This window comes from Miscanthus floridulus, chromosome 1, assembly GCF_019320115.1.
Source record: "Miscanthus floridulus cultivar M001 chromosome 1, ASM1932011v1, whole genome shotgun sequence".
In the NCBI taxonomy this organism is placed as follows: Eukaryota; Viridiplantae; Streptophyta; class Magnoliopsida; order Poales; family Poaceae; genus Miscanthus; species Miscanthus floridulus.
This window is the reverse complement of record NC_089580.1, coordinates 141,675,023-141,691,618: the sequence shown is the minus strand read 5'-3', so window position 1 is coordinate 141,691,618 and position 16,596 is coordinate 141,675,023. Positions and strand designations below refer to the sequence as shown.

At 42.2% G+C, this 16,596-nt stretch overlaps 1 protein-coding gene and 1 pseudogene across 1 annotated transcript; both read left to right on the top strand.

Annotated features, from left to right (window-relative positions):
* Window positions 1-288: 288 nt before the first annotated feature.
* On the top strand, window positions 289-4,578 carry LOC136495835 (DNA-directed RNA polymerase II subunit RPB7-like). The gene is made up of 6 exons (XM_066491652.1): window positions 289-411; window positions 516-681; window positions 843-893; window positions 1,158-1,223; window positions 1,717-1,785; window positions 3,956-4,578. The coding sequence occupies exons 1-6, from the start codon at window positions 296-298 to the stop codon at window positions 4,019-4,021; spliced, it is 534 nt and encodes a 177-aa protein (XP_066347749.1). The 5' UTR covers window positions 289-295; the 3' UTR covers window positions 4,022-4,578.
* An 811-nt stretch (window positions 4,579-5,389) lies between these two features.
* On the top strand, window positions 5,390-12,049 carry LOC136464416 (1-(5-phosphoribosyl)-5-[(5-phosphoribosylamino)methylideneamino] imidazole-4-carboxamide isomerase, chloroplastic-like; annotated as a pseudogene).
* Window positions 12,050-16,596: the final 4,547 nt, after the last annotated feature.

Below are 16,596 nucleotides of genomic sequence, written 5' to 3'. Positions count from 1 at the left end.
AGCAAAAAATAGAAGACAAGAATGACTCTCTAGAGTACGTATGAGATATAGAAGAACTGTTGGAGAATGAAAAGATATAGAAAGCGACTTTTATGCAAATAACTCTCCAAATGATGATTTAGAGAGTGAGATTTAGAAAGGCTCTTGGAGATGCTCTTACTGAATTGCTAAATGGAATTAATAGATGGTTCTTACTGAATTGCTAAATGGATTATTTCATATGACATGTGAAAATTTTGGTCGTACATACCCTATAAAAAAAATCTATCCAGGTCCACCACTGGAGCGGAGCAAGATGTTCTTCCACATCGTGCTGGAGCGGAACATGCAGCTGCACCCGCGGCACTTCGGGCCACACCTCCGTGACAAGCTTGTATCCAAGCTCATCAAGGACGTCGAGGGCACCTGCAGGTAGGGTTTCCCATCCCCCCTCCTAAACCTGGCTAGGGCTACGAGGAGAAGGGCTTGGGCGGCGCTGAGATGGCATGCGGGTTTCTCTCGCTCTTGTCTTGCAGCGGGCGGCACGGGTTCGTGGTGGCGATCATGGGTGTGGAGGACATCGGCAAGGGGCTTATCAGAGAAGGCACGGGATACGTCACCTTCCCCGTCAAGTACCAGTGCGTTGTCTTCAGACCCTTCAAGGGCGAAATCCTCGAGGCTGTCGTCACCATGGTGAACAAGGTGGGTCCCTACTTGCCTCCCTGCTCGGGCTGTGCTTGCTTTGTTCGAATTGGATGTGAATTGGTGTGCTGGTTAGTTAGGTGGTGATGATCTTGGTGTTGGAGGATGTGATTGTGAGGATTGGTTTGGTGTTTAAACTTTGTGTGTAATTCACTCTGCAGATGGGCTTCTTTGCGGAGGCTGGACTGGTGCAGATCTTTGTGTCCAACCATGTGAGTGATTTTGCCTTGCTCGGAGTTGCTTCATAGTCAGTGTCAAATGCTTAAAGAAGTTTCAGGATTCTTTCTGACCATTCTAGGAATTATGCTCTACTTACTCCTTTAGTCCTTCATCACTTTGATAAATATACGTGGCTGTTTTTTGTCACGGGATACTAGCATAGACATCTTGTTTAAACTTCAATTATTAATGTCAGTCAATACTGTTTTGTTGAGTAATGTTTTTTTTCCCCTCTGTGCTATTCAATCGCAATGCAGTTGATTCTAGACGATATGAAGTTCCAGTCGGGAGATGTGCCAAGCTACACAAGTTCTGATGGATCAGTATGCCTCTTTTGTATATATAAGTAGTAGGTATGAGTCTTCTCATCATGTGTAACTACTGCAGAAGCTTCTTCCTTTTTAAAATACAATATGACATTTAGGGCAAGTTAATTAGTTAAAAAAATGAACTAAAAACATCATATCTTTAAAAATGGAGGCAGTATAACTTTTAAGCTCATCAAGTTTGCAGTAAGCATAGACTATATTTCTGATGGATATTCATTGGTTATTGCTTCATCGTATGCTTTGCGAATTGTTTACTCTTGAGGATCTTTGGATTATTGCTTTATCATATATATATATACTTATCCATTTGCTAAATCTGCATGTTACATCAGTGTGTGGTTGCATTAATAATTATTATGGAGATATTTTGAAACAAAAATAGAGTAGGTGTGGGTATTGGGTATCATGGTCACAACTGTTCCGTTCAAAGCTCCTTGATGTAGTCATTTTGGTGTCCTCATCGGTAGTTGCTTGTTTGTTTACTCAGGTGAAAATTCAAAAAGAGAGCGAGGTGCGGCTGAAGATTATTGGTACTCGTGTCGACGCTACAGAAATTGTAAGCTTATTAGAGCGTCCACAGTGTGTTGAACCGGCCCTGGGTCTTAGCTGGGCCCCACAGGTGATTAGACGTCATCTGTTAATACTAGCACAATGTATGGAACCGGGGATGACTCCATACATGGGCCCCACGTTAACAGAAAAAATCAACCGATCCCCACCCTTTCCTCCCGCATTGCTGGCCACGCCCGATGCTAGGCAACGTCGCCCCCTCCACCTGCTAGCTATGGCGTCTCGTCCTCTTCTCCTTGTGTAGCAGGCTATGGCGCTCCTCCCTCCTAGCACGGCTGCGCCTCCACCTCCCTCCTCCGTTTCCTCCTCCCTGGAACCTCATCCTCCCTCCTCTAGCTTCTTCCTCACCAGATCTAACGGAGCTTCATGGATGTGTCCCAGAGCTGCCGCTGTCGCCCCGTTGTCCGCATCTCGGAGCCCGCCACCGCCTCGAGGTCCTTCAACTCTGGCGCCGGCCATGGGCCTACGCCCAGATCTAAGGGCCGGGAGGCGCAACGATGGGGCCATGGGGGGCCACAGCGACAGGGGCAAAGAGAGGGGTTCTGGCCAAGGACGGGGCCGGCTTCCAGGACGGCGGCGCCGACATCGGTGGACGACAATAGCGACGACGATGATTTCCTCTCTTCAGCAGCGCCCGCCTTCCGCTCGTCGTCGCCGCCCGATCTACTCCAGGTTCGCTCATCGCGGGAGCCCTCTCTGCCCATGCGATGTTGGCGTACAACAAGGAGGACGCGGCAGCATGAGCGTCCATGGTGTCGTGCATGGAGGCGCATCCTTTGTCGCCTACGGGATCTGCTGCATGGTTTGTCCCTCCCCGTCTAATAATAGAATTTTTTTGATTTAGTCTAATAATAGATTTGGTGTTGTGCGGTAGTAGAATTTTCCATTCATTGATTCAGAAAAAAAGAACTTTCCATTCATTTAGGCTTACAGCAACAATAATAAAAAAACTAAAATAGCAAGATACTTGCAAAGCACATCTACAGATTACAGATCCTGAGTTTGCTGACCACCAAATTTTTGCCATATATGTTCCACTAGATCTTCCCGTAGACGTTTATGAGTCTCTCTGTCATGAATCATATCATTGATCTCCAGCATTCTGGTAAATCCATGAATTGGTCCGTGGTCAAGTCCTTCAATTGGTCTCGTAGCTCGACCTTCTTCATATGTAGTGTCTAGATGCAACTGATACGAGTCCCTCTCATCCTCAACTATCATATTATGCAGAATAATACAAGCCATCATAATATCTTCTAGCTCCCGCCTATCCCATAGACGTGCTGGATGACGTATAATGGCCCATCTTTTCTGTAGAATCCCAAAAGCACACTCGACATCTTTTCTTGCGGCCTCTTGATGCTGAGCAAAGAGTCTGTCCTTGTCAGTAAGAGGTAAAGTAATTGTTTTTACAAATGTTGCCCAGTCAGGATAAATTCCATCAGCCAAGTAGTAACCCATATTGTACTCTGAACCATTTATTGTAAATTTAACTTCTGGGGCTCTTCCTTGTAGCACTTGTGTGAACAATGGCGATTGGTTCAACACATTTAGATCATTGTTGGATCCAGGTGTGCCAAAAAAGGCATGCTCTTTTTGCAATCTTTTGAGTATAGACCTGCAGATGGCAACCACATCACAAGTTTTGCGGTGCCACTGAATGATTGCATTTTTTTCCGACAACATCGTGTGAACACACAGAACATTTTGCAGTTGCTTTTCTAATATTCTTTTCTAAGATTGTATGAACAAGAAATAAAAAAAAGATTGTGTGAACAACAAAGAACTTATGTCTTGTAAATAATAACCTTGATTAATGCCAGTTTAATCAGCCATGAATGTAGGCATGCTTATTGTGCTGTTCTTTTGTCACACATAAAAACGTGATGTTCCTGCCCTGTATCTTAGTTTGGAACTGACTAGGCCTTAGATATTCTAGTCTGATACTCTTGTTTAGCACTAGCCTAGAAGATTTTTGTATGCACTACATCTTCTCGTGCCAAGAAATTTATTGTTTACCCCTCGCTAAAAGCATATAGCTGAAGGGATATTTTCATTACCAAACATCATTGTGCATTTGAATTACTTAGTGCCTTGTTATCAGTTCAATGTTATACTTGTGCAATGTTCTAACGGTCCAAGCCCTGCTGTTGCAGTTTTGCGTTGGCACTATAAAGGATGACTTTCTGGGTGATATCAGTGATCCTGGCGCAGCAGTGTAAATGGTCTAAGAAACGAGATTGTACTCCAATGTTCTGACTTCTGAGTACTATCGTAGACTGGCAGCAGCCATGGAACAGTGTTTTTCTCTCACAACAAATCAGCTTCGGCCGGCTTATCAGCTGCAGAAACCATCAGCCGAATAGCTCGTACGGACTGCAGAACCTGTTAGGATGATGTGCAGAGAACCTTGTTTAGAACTATAGTAAGCAACTCCAGCAATAGCCCTAAATCCGGGCTCATATTTTTTATTTGGGACTTTTTACTTCTGCTTTTGGTTGCTTAGTTTTCTAGACTAGGGCCTAACTTGTCTTTTTCTATTTTTCTCACATATCCTATTTCCCATTTCCCTGCTCTCGTCCCCCACCACGCTCCCTCAGCCGCAATGTACTGTCCTCACTTGTCACTGCCTGCTCTCAAGCCTCAACCACAAACGTAGGATGGACCTGCTAAAGTTGCCCTAAGCTGCTCTCACTATTGAAACGTTTATGATTGTTTTAATGATTTGAATTCACAGTTACCATGAACACCACTTTTCCGAGCCATTTGTACCTCTGGAAATTTTGTTGTAGCATTGATCAAATGCAAATAATTGATAGAATAACTCATGCACTCGGAATTGGAGTAAAATTTACTGTGGATTTTATTTCTACTTTTCCGCACATTCCTAATGACTCTTTTTGTTCCAAATTGTAAGTTGTAGATATCCTAACTCAAACTTTTTTTAGCTTTCATCAAGTTTATAGAAAAAATATTAACATAAAAAATATTAAATATATATACTATTAAAATATATTTCATGGTGCATACAATGAATCTTATTTGATGTTGTAGGTGTTTGTACAATTTCCTATTAATTTGCTTAAAGCTAAAGAAGTTTGCCTTATGATAAACCTAATACAACTTATAATTTGGAATGGGTAATTGTAACGGATACGGTACAACAGAACTTGGGGACACATTGCCGAGGCAATTTCCTTGCAACAATATTTGCTCACATTTTTCCTAACTAGGGTCAACTCAACATACATCATCCAACAGTTCCACGTGTGCACTTAGCTTTCCCATGCCTCGCAAAGAATCCAAGTCATGCTGTACCTACAAATGATGGAAAAAAAAACTCGTTCATAAACAATAGACATGGACATCTCATCTTTAGATAAAAGCACATTAACTAAACTCACCTGATTGGAACGCCATGTTAATGTGATCCTTTGCACCAGTTTTCAATGGAGGATCATATGACATATGCACTTTGAACTCTAGCTCATTTCCGCAACATTCTTGTTACCACCAAAACAAAAGTCAAACAGGTGGATATCCATGAATACCTTTTTGTTACCATCAAACCAACTGGTCAGAAAAGGAAGCCAAGCTCACTACAGCAAATAGGCAAAGCAATGACAAGAGATCCGCCTGGCACCCGCGGACCGTGCGGCTGTGCCTGTGCGACGGGGCCTCTGCGGCCGCAGTTCGCCGCGGCGCCGTCGGCTTAGGGACCCGTGCCCGCGAGTCCCTCTCCCTCCCTGCCGAAGTGCCGAGCACAGCTGGTGAGAGCACTGAGCAACTTGTTCCCCTCCATTCTCTTCCTATCCCGCTGGCCGGCCGCGGCACCGGTGGTGGTAAGCGTCGTCTCTCATAGTCTCATCCCTATATCCTCCCGTCTGCATATCGGTGGCTTCGAGGCTCATGCTTGCGCGCGCTCCTAATCTGCTTTTGCTCTCATTCGCTTCTTACCACAGTGCCGGAGGATGGCGTCGAAATGCGCGGCGTGGGTACCGTCTCCGCGGTGGGCGCCGCGGCGTGGCTTGGTGGGTTCGTGGCTTTCGGTCCGCCCGATGAAATGCGGCGCATCGGGTAGGTAACTATGTATATGTATTCTTTTTCGTTTTGCCATCGTCTGTGCTTTGAGATAAATTGGCCGTGCATTCCGGCAGGAGGACGGGCTGTTGTGTGCGCCGCTGTTAGCTTCAGACCATGCATCGACATTCACAAGGTGCATAGAAATGGTTCCTTTGCTTTGTTCTGATATTATACTTATGTGTGTGTGAAAAAAAAAAATTCTGTGGTCAGCTCTATACTTCTACATGATTGTAAATTGGTGCCCCGGTTGTGTCATGGTATGACCAATTTTTAAGTATATTATTTTCTTTCCTGTGGTGTGGTTAGGCTGTGGGCTAATGGTGCTAAAATTACCGAATTGTGGCAATCAGTAGTCATCTAAGATCAGAGGCCAGACACCTCACACCTGTGGCTCTAACAGTACCGTTTATCTTATGGGATATGTTTTTAAATTTTCAGGGGAAAGTTAAACAGATTGTTGGTTCTACTCTTCGGGATTCATCCAATGATGGCATGGAACTTGTGATAAACTTTGAATCAGACAAATCTCCTGCAACAACAACAACAACATGGCCTTTCAGTCCCAAGCAAGTTGGGTAGGCTAGAGTTAAGCCCACCAAGAGCCTCAAGTCACGGTTCAGACATTTCAATAGCTGTTTTTCAAGTACTCCTATTCAAACATAGATCTCTATGTATATCCCAAGCTTTCAAATCACTTTTTATTGCCTCCCCCATGTCAATTTCGCTCTTCCTCCACCTCTCCTCATATTATTAGCTTGGCTTAGGACTCTACAATGCACTGGTGTCTATGGAGGTCTCCTTTGGACATGGTCAAACCACCTCAACCGATGTTAGACAAGCTTTTCTTCAATTGGTGCTACCTCTAGACGATCACGTATATCATCGTTCCGAACTCGGTCCATTCTTGTGTGACCGTAAATCCATCGCGACATACGCATTTCTGCAACACTCAGTTGTTGAACATGTCGAATCTTTATAGGCCAACATTCTGCTCCATACAACGTAGCCGGTCTAATCGCCGTTCTATAGAACTTGCCTTTTAGCTTTTGTGGTACCCTCTTGTCACAGAGAATGCCAGAAGCTTGTCGCCACTTGATCCACCCTGCTTTGATTCTATGGCTAACGTCCGCATCAATATCTCCATCCCTCTGTAGCATCGATCCCAGATACCGAAAGGTATCCTTCTTAGGCACTACTTGACCTTCCAAACTCACATCTCCCTCCTCCTGTATAACTCCGCCAAAGTCGCATCTCATGTGTTCGGTTTTAGTTCTGCTCAATCTAAAACCTTTAGACTCAAGGGTCTGCCGCCATAACTCTAGTTTTCTATTTATTCCCGCCTGACTTTCGTCCACTAACACTACATCATCAACGAACAACATACACCAAGGGATATCCCCTTTTATGTTCCTGGTAATCTCATCCATTACCAAGTCAAAGAGATACGGGCTTAAGGCTGACCCTTGATGAAGTCCAATTTTAATCGGGAAGTAATCTGTGTTACCATTGTTTGTTTGAACACTAGTCACAACATTGTTGTACATGTCCTTGATGAGGGTCACATACTTTGATGGAACTTTATGTTTGTCCAAAGACCACCACATAACATTTCTTGGTATCTTGTCATAAGCCTTCTCCAAGTCAATGAAAACCAAGTGGAGGTCCTTGTTCTGCTCTCTAAACCGCTCCATAACCTGTCTTATTAAGAAGATTGCTTCTGTGGTTGACCTTCCGGGTATGAAACCAAATTGGTTTGTTGATATCTGCGTCGTTCCTCGCAGGCGCTGCTCGATGACTCTCTCCCATAACTTCATAGTGTGGCTCATCAACTTAATTCCCCGATAATTAGTACATATATAAAGAAGATGAACTTCTTGGAGGACATGTTATAATGCTTGGCGCAGATCCTGCAAGCCAGGCTGCTGCACTGGAGGCACTACATGCATATCCTGGTGAGAATTTGTTATCAAGTTGTTGCAAGAACTGTGATTGCTCATTGGGTGTTATGGGGCATCAATTAGGGTCCCAAGGGCCACAGGATCAATTAGAGGGATTTGATCAGTTAGAGATAGGATTAGATTTGGGTCAATTAGAGATAGGATTGGATATGATTTGATTGGGCCTTCCTTAGGTGGCCAGGAGTCCTCTCTATATAAAGGGAGGTTATGTACCCAAGGAGAAAGCAATGAAGAAAGAACAAACAATTCAATTCCTCCAAATACTCTAGTCTCCCTCCACGCCGCCTTTGCCCCATAACATTGGGTTACCTCTTGCGTTTGGCTGTTTGCTCTTATTAGTCTTATTTGTAGTAACACTTATTGTTTGCCCCTTGTCTCTTATTGGGTGCTCTGGATGTTGCATATGCTAAAATGCATAAAAATCAAAGTATTTATTTTAAAAACTAGCAGATTGAAATATCAGGTAGAATTTTGGGACCTATAGAAATGATTTATTATCCTGTATTCCTGTTCAAACTTGGAAGTAAATTTGCTCTTAACAAAGCACCAGAAGCTGCATTACTTGTCCCTTTTAATCATAATTTCTTGTAGCCATGGTCATACATGATCAAATGCTGCTGCTGATAGATAAAAATTATTATTTATTTCATTTTCATCATCTGTATTCAACGCAATAATTTAAGTATATAGTCTTTCAATTGTGGAGCACATGTATATCGTAAATAATTATGGTGACTCTGGTTTTTGTTTTGTTAGAGTTAGATACAAGATGATTCTGCATATGCATACCGGTTTATGGTATCCAAGAAACTGTATTATGTACCAGTTGAGCTTATTTTGTCAAATATACGACCTTTGTACGGGATCATGAAATTTACTGAACAGAAAGGTGGCATTTGTTGTACAACAATTAAGTTCATTGTGTTAATTTCCTTTCTGATAGGCCTCCACTACAAAAAGTAGATATAAAGCTAGGCTGGTGATGATTAACACATCAACATATTAGCCTCCCACCCTGTAGACGGCTTTTGTCTACTAGTATTAGGTGATACTCAATGTACTTCAGTTACACTTATCTTCGTTGAAACCCTAATTTCTGTGAGATTACAGGGTAAAGTATTAGCTCAGTCCTGTGCTCTTTTAGTTCTCTATGGTCACAGCCAACAGCCTTCTTGTGATGGAGACTTTTTACATCTTCTAGTGATTCTTCTGTTAGTATGGTTTGTTTCTGCTGTAAGCCATGAGATGCCATCAATGACAAACTGCAATGAACATGGGCTATCATACTAGGTGGCTTGCAAGTTGGAGGTGGAATAAATTTGGAGAATGCAATGTCTTACCTTAATGAAGGGGCCAGTCGTGTGATAGTGACCTCTGTACGTGCCCATGCTCTAAATCTGTGTAAACTTTGCTATTCTTTTTTTCCCCTTCATCATGTGACATATTGTGTAAATGTTTTTGGCTAGTCTGTACTTCTGTATGAAGATATAATTTGGGCCTATCTCCATTATATTTGTATTTCTATTTGCTTTCGTTGGTCTAAAGATACCACTGTTTCCTCAAAAGCCTGCATCTCTTGTCAGAACAAGGTTTATAGAAATCCTATCTCCAGTCATTGATGCATCACATCTTCCTTATTACTCTCTTGTCCAAGTTTCTACCACCCCATTTTGTTTATTCCTTCATGCCAATGTGATTTGCATCTTGGCTGCCTCGATTTCATCTCGATGGACATGCAAGTTTGTAGTTGCATTGCTGCCGTTGAGGAATACTTTATCACCATTCTTGGACAGCCCCTATTCCACATTGGGCTTGTCAATATTCTTACCATGGCTTGGTCAATACCCTTAGTTGCCCATCCTCACTGTAAGTCTCGTCTCATCTCTGGATGCCACTTAGAACTTTGGCGCAAGTAGATGATTTTATCACTTTTCAACTGCTAGTATTGATGATTCTCTGCTAATAACACCTGTATCTTCTGCTTAAGAAACCTTCGATGACAGTCCTAAGCTAGCTTGTTCTAATGTGGAGGTGAAAGTTTTTTTCCCCTTATTGCACTTGTTGCTTTGTTTGAAGCAATCTTCGATGACAGTCCTAAGCTAGCTTGTTCTAATGTTGAGGTGAAAGCTTTTTTCCCCTTATTGCACTGTTGCTTTGTTTGATAGTTATCATTGTTGGATATTATTCTTTCCACAAACATGCTTTTACTGCAAGTTGCCTTGTATATTATTTGAGTATCTGTAACTCATGTATTCAAGTCTTTTATATGTAGTATGTGTTTAGTGATGGCAAGATGAACATTGAAAGGCTGAGAAAACTTGTCGAGCTGGTTGGGAAACAGAGGCTTGTGCTGGACCTTAGCTGTCGAAAAAAGGTACCAAGTACATAGGGCAATTATGTTAATTTTCATTTTGTGATGCTAGATTCATGTTGTGGTTCTTTTGCATCTGTGAAAACAAGTGAACAGTGTGGGGTTGTGATTCACTGAATATGCTAATAATATATGGGAAATGCAATGAAATAGCTTGAGTGAAGTAATCATTTCAACTATTTTTATTTGAACTGTGGTAGATGCATTCTTATGTGTGCACTCTTTTTTGGTCACAAATGCTACTCTTCATTGCATATTCTTTACGTAATCAGAGAAAGAAAGCAAGCATATTCCTTTTACAGACACTTTTTTCATCTTATTTTCTACTCTTCCTATCTTTGATCATCTTCTAACCATATTGCTCCTGGTTAGGATGGCAGATATACCATTGTAACTGACAGGTGGCAAAAGTTCAGTGATGTGTTTGTGGATAAACCGACATTAGAATATCTCGCTGCCTTTGCAGATGAGTTTTTGGTTCATGGTGTTGATGTGGAGGGCAAAAGGTGCAACTATATTCCTTGTTATCAAGTCTTTCTTTTATTGATAGAAATTCATATTGCAACATTGACATGACCATATGGGACAAAATTGCTTTGCAAGTTGTCATATCCTATTATTCTGACATATATATGATGGACCAACTTTTATAATACCGATTTGAAGTTCTGAAATTGTTTCTTTTTTGAGCTTTTTTATATAGATATATATTTTGTCCTACCATTGAAATTAATCTGCTGCTCCCAAATAAAAATCATACTACATATGCTCTCTTTTCTGTGAGTATCAACAATAACAAAAAAAGCTTTTTATCCCAAACAAGTTGGGTACGTAAACTACCAACAGACGGAAGTATAAATAAAATAAAAGGCATTAATAATTGTAATAGTACAAGGGGATCTAAAACCTAGCTCTTTGTTTAGAGTTTAATGTGGAGTTTGATCTAATTCTCTGTTTGGATTGATTATCACTTTGTATTATCTAATTAATTTCCATATTCATCCATGTTAAGTACTAACTCAACGAAACTTGATTTCTTATCTTCTGAAATCTTGTTGGTAATCCTGCTCTTGCAGTGTGAAATTTGCTATTGTCCAGTTACCCTGATTCTATTTTAAGCTAGGATGTGAATTACAGGTTAGGGATTGATGAGGAGCTTGTGGAACTATTGGGGCATCATTCACCAGTGCGTACAAACTTCAAATTTGGACTTCCAGTTTTCTTTTCTGGATCTTCCTTTCATTAGTTTTATATTTTTTTTCCTGTTTACTGTATACTGTAGTCTTCACTAATTTTACAACTTATATGCTATGCTGTCAGCAAACTATAACAAAATAGGAAGCAAAGAATACCTCTGTATTCTTTTTTATAGCAAATATTTTGTGATGGTGATTATTATTTCAAAAGCAATAAACTAACTTGACTGTGGTCATAATTTAAAATTCTCTTTAGTCTTTCTACAGGTCTCGGTCAAGTCAAATCAAAGACTAGTTGATTAGCCATCTTTCCATGCTTATTTCTGTGCAATAACTCGTGAAGATTATCAACAAATGGAATTTAATATATTTCTGTGTAGATATCTTTATGTTTGTGTTTTTGTTCCTGTTTCTAAGCTCACAGTTGTTTCTTTGACTTTGTAGATCCCAGTAACTTATGCTGGGGGGGTGTCAACAATGGATGACCTAGAGAGGATAAAGAAAGCAGGCAAAAGTCGAGTAGATGTAACTGTTGGGAGTGCTCTAGATATATTTGGAGGAGATTTGCCCTACAAAGATGTTGTCCTTTGGCACAAGAAGCAAAGTATGGTTGGCCAAGTGTGAAGGAACATGTGGTATTGATCAGTATTACTAGTTCATATGGTTCAACCTTCGACACAAAGTATACTTTCTAAACATTCTGTTGCAAATAATTCAGTTGGTCTTCAGTGAATACTTCATTCTAGTTTCTAAATTCCTCGTTTTAGAAAAAAAAATGTAGCCAGGGTAGTGCCGATTATAGCTATTTTTCTTAAATCATTCGATTTATTTAATGTTGATGCTAAACTTGGACTCTACCTTTTACCATTCATATTCTCCTATTTAATTCAAAATTTTGAATCCAAAAAACATAGGCCTTTGGAATCGCTTGTTTGAGAATGGACTTTATGCTATCAAGATTTTTTTGGTAAGCTGCAATCTGAAGAAGAATTTGGGTATTTGACAATCTTATTGCATATGGATTCTCTGCCCTAGTTTGCTATGGACCAATCATTTCTTTTACGGCAATGCTGGTAGAGTCTTACCGCCTGTGACCGGAAGGTCCCGGGTTCGAGTCGTGGTCTCCTCACATTGCACAGGCAAGGGTAAGGCTTGCCACTAACACCCTTCCCCAGACCCCGCACAGAGCGGGAGCTCTCTGCACTAGGTACGCCCAATGCTGGTGTAGGGTGTCCATCTGCCTAGACGGTGTCGATGGTGGGCCACGACACAGCCCAACAACCGCATCTTATGTGCTCATCCAACCGTTTTCTAAAAAGAAGGAAAAACTCACCTCACCGCAGCGCCACCTCGGTGACGGCGCTTCCCTCTCTACCACGCCTCCCTCCATAGCGCCTCTGGTCGACATCTCCTCTGTGCTGGAGCACGGCAAACCGTCTTCCTCCCTCTCCAACCCGCCACTCGCTCGTCACGGGCTTCTCTAGTGCACGGACCCGCCGCAGCCTTCTTTCATGGGACCTACTGTGGCCTTCTCCACCGGAGGAGCGAGCTCTGCGCCACCGGTGAGCTCTGCACCTGTGAACTCTATGTGCCGACGAGAATCCATTCCCAGGCAGCAAGGAGATGTGTTGAAAGCGCATGTTGTAAACGTATGTTTCAAGTGTTTCAGATGTTTCAGGGTAATTTTGCGAGTGTTTCATATAGATGTTGCAAAAGTAGATCGGGATGTTGCATATGCTGCAAGTGTTTCATAGGCATGTTGCAAGCGTTTGTTCAAAGTGTTTTATCTGTTTCAGACATATGTTGCAAGCATTTTGGTCTGGATGTTGCATACGTTTGACACATATGTTGCAAGAGTATGTTCTAAATATTTTAGTTGTTTCATTCTTATGTTGTAGTAAGTATTTTCATGTTGCAAGTATTTTATCTGGATGTTGCATATGTGTCACACATATGTTGCAAGTGTATGTTCTAAATGTTTCACCTGCTTCAGACTTATGTTACATTCAAGTGTTTCATGTTGTAAGTGTTTTATGTTTCAGAGGTATGTTCAAAGTCATGTGGGCACTGCCCGGACGCTGGGGGAAGGGGCATGGCGAGCCGGGGGCTAGCAGATGGGGCGCACGGCATGCCTAGGGTTCTGCGGACGGGGCGTGCTCATACTCATCTAGGCTCCAGGTTCCTGCCCGCGCGGAGAGAGGAGGGGGTCAGGGGGAAGGAGTGGCAGGCACAGCCAGCGTGCGCGTGCAGGAGGGGGGGGGGCGAAGTGGACAGGAGCGGGGTGAGGTAGATGGGGGATGGACGTGCCTGTGCAGCAGCGATACGATGCAGCGGCAGGTGTGAGCGGGCGGGCTAGGACAACAACATGCGTAGGGTGTCCGAACGCACTCATGTGCTCCGGAAGTCCGGACACTAGTAAGTCCCTTTCTTTTACCAAGACGTAGACAAGTTCCTGAAAATCTGCACCAAACAGTTTGGATGGTAAAATTGCCTATGAATCTCTAGGGGCAAATTAACAGTTTGATTTTAGTTAGATGGCTGCCAAACAAGAATGTCACACTTTTCTTTATTCACGTCTTGAGTGCTTGAAGTCTGGACTTGATACAACAAGCAGATATTGTTCTTTATTCGATTTTATCGTTGCCGTTTCTGGTGCCTTGTCGTTCCGTGCTGCAAAATGGTCGCTTATATTACGGCCGCCCGCTTCTTGCAGTCCAGCTCATCAGACTCGTGCTCTTTGCCATCGGCTATGCGTTGTTCTTGGTCTTTGTCGTCCTTGCCCCAAAGCAACACGTGAAGCCCCGGAATCACAAGCACCCCTCCAACCACTGCATAAAAAAAATGATTTTTTAGCAATGGTTCGATTTTTTTATAGGGGCGGCTGGTGATGGAGTCGCCCCTACAGTGACGTGCTCGGATGCCCAGACACCAGCCACCCCTACAAATGGAACAGCAGGGGGCGGCTGGTGTTACGAGCCGCCCCTACAAATAGGGTCTGATTTGTAGGGGCGGCTCAATCACCAGCCGCCCCTGGAAATGGTATTTGTAGGGACGGCTGGTGATTGAACCCCGTATTTATAGCTCCGATTTGTAGGGGCGGCTCAATCACCAGCCGCCCCTACAAATGCCCCCCTTATAAAACAGATGCAACATCTTCTTCCTCATCGGGTCACTCATTCCAACTCGTGAAAGAAAGGTGGGGAGGCCTTGGGCACCTCCTAAAAATTGCTCTACTAAGGGGGGAGGTTTTGGTCTCAAATCCTTTGGTGGAGAGGTTGTAGAAGGTAAGAAAATGCTATTCCATACTTTTTTTGAAGTTTTAATAGTTGGTTAGTGAGTAATTAGAGTTTTGTTTTTCTCTCTCTTCTATGGTGCTTGAGCTATTTATGAAGCAAATTAGACCTAAGTTTTAAATGTACTAGGGTAAATTAGGGAGGGGGACAAGATCACACCCTTATTTGGTCCATGTTTCTTGATTTTAGTGAACAATTAGTTAGTTTTATGGATGTTTCATGTGCATGTGGATCTAGATCTAGGGTTTGGTTTTTTTATTAATTTTATTTTTGTAAATTTATGTTTGATGAAATTGGACTAGGGTTTGTATGAAAGATATTGGGTAAAGTATAATTGTTGCTAATTGTTGTCTTTGAAATTATTTATTGTAATCAATAAATATGTATTTTAATTATTTATGGGTAAATGGGCCATTAATTAATTTTTCTCTACCATGGTGTGTTTGTATGCTTCATATAATTATATTAGATTTATATTCATATATATCTGAATTATATACAATTATTCTCAAATAATTATTAATTTGTTTCATTTTTATATATATCTGAATAAGTAGTCCTTTATTGTTTGTTTTGTTGTTATTGTAAAAGATGGAGTACAAGAATTCTTGGATGTATGGTTCGTTAAGGTTCAAGACATGTTTCCGTGAAGAGGTTGATAAATTTATTGAAGCCGTAAAGAAGCATGCAACGACATTGAAAGAGAATAAGGATACAATTATTTGCCCATGTAAAGATTGCAAGAACCGTATGGTATGGACAGATGTGACTATCATCAGATCACATTTGATTATGCGAGGATTTGTTGAGGACTACACAGTGTGGATTCATCATGGTGAAACGGTTATTGTTAACGACGAGGATGAGGAGGAATACGACGACGAAACCATAGAATCCCTGTCCCAATATTCAGCAGAGCTTGATGCACGAATGTATTTCGAGTTCGGCAATGAACAAGGTGGTGATGCTGGTGGTTGGGATGGTAACGACGAAGGTGGTGCCAATAATGATGGTGGAGCACGTGTTGGGGATGAAGATGATTTGGAGGACATGATTCGAGCCCTTGGACCAGAGATTTTACTAAATAGCCTGAAAGGTCTAGAAAATTTGGAAAGGATGACAAAAGCATCGAAGGAGACTGTGTATGGTGTTGAAAAGGGTTATCCGACACGTTGGACATTGCTACGTTTTGTGCTTGAGCTGCTCATCCTGAAGGCTAAGTATGGCTGGTCAGACTGTAGTTTCAATGATCTATTGCATCTCCTGTCATGGGTGCTGCCATAACCAAACTCAGTTCCCACCAACACATACCAAGCGAAGAAGGTCATAAGTCCATTGATAATGGGGGTTGAAAAAATCCATGCATGCCCCAACCACTGTATACTTTTTTATGGCGAAACGTTCAAGTCACTAGATAAATATCCCCGGTGTGGGGCCAGCCGGTACAAGAACAATGACCTTTTACGGTGGGGATGAAGCCTCCACGGGAAAAAAGAGGAATAAGAAGGGTACAAAAAAGGTGGTACAAGAATCTCAGCCCCCCAGAGGACACTCCATTAGGCAACGATGCAAAGCAGAGAAGAATTCCTGCCTTGATAACGTGGTACCTGCCAGTGACCGACCGCTTGAGACGTATCTTCCTAAACCCTAAAGAAGCCGCACTCATGATATGGTGGGATGATGAGCGCAAGGTGGATGATGATAAGATTGCACACCCGGCTGATTGTAGTCAGTGGCAAAGGTTTGATGAGAAGCACAAAGAATTCAGCGATGACCCAAGGAATGTACGGTTTGGCTTGAGCACCGATGGAATGAATCCCTTCAATGAGAGGATGAGCGACCACAGCACATGGCCAGTGATCTTGACCATGTACAACATCCAAATATGGTTGTGTC

What these genes read in the sequence shown, in the direction of transcription:
- LOC136495835 (XM_066491652.1), top strand. Translation starts at nt 296, where the DNA reads ATGTTCTTCCACATCGTGCTGGAGCGGAACATGCAGCTGCACCCGCGG. An exon ending in GACGTCGAGGGCACCTGCAG is followed by an intron (nt 412 to 515) that starts GTAGGGTTTCCC and finishes CTTGTCTTGCAG; the next exon opens with CGGGCGGCACGGGTTCGTGG. An exon ending in ACACAAGTTCTGATGGATCA is followed by an intron (nt 1,224 to 1,716) that starts GTATGCCTCTTT and finishes TTGTTTACTCAG; the next exon opens with GTGAAAATTCAAAAAGAGAG.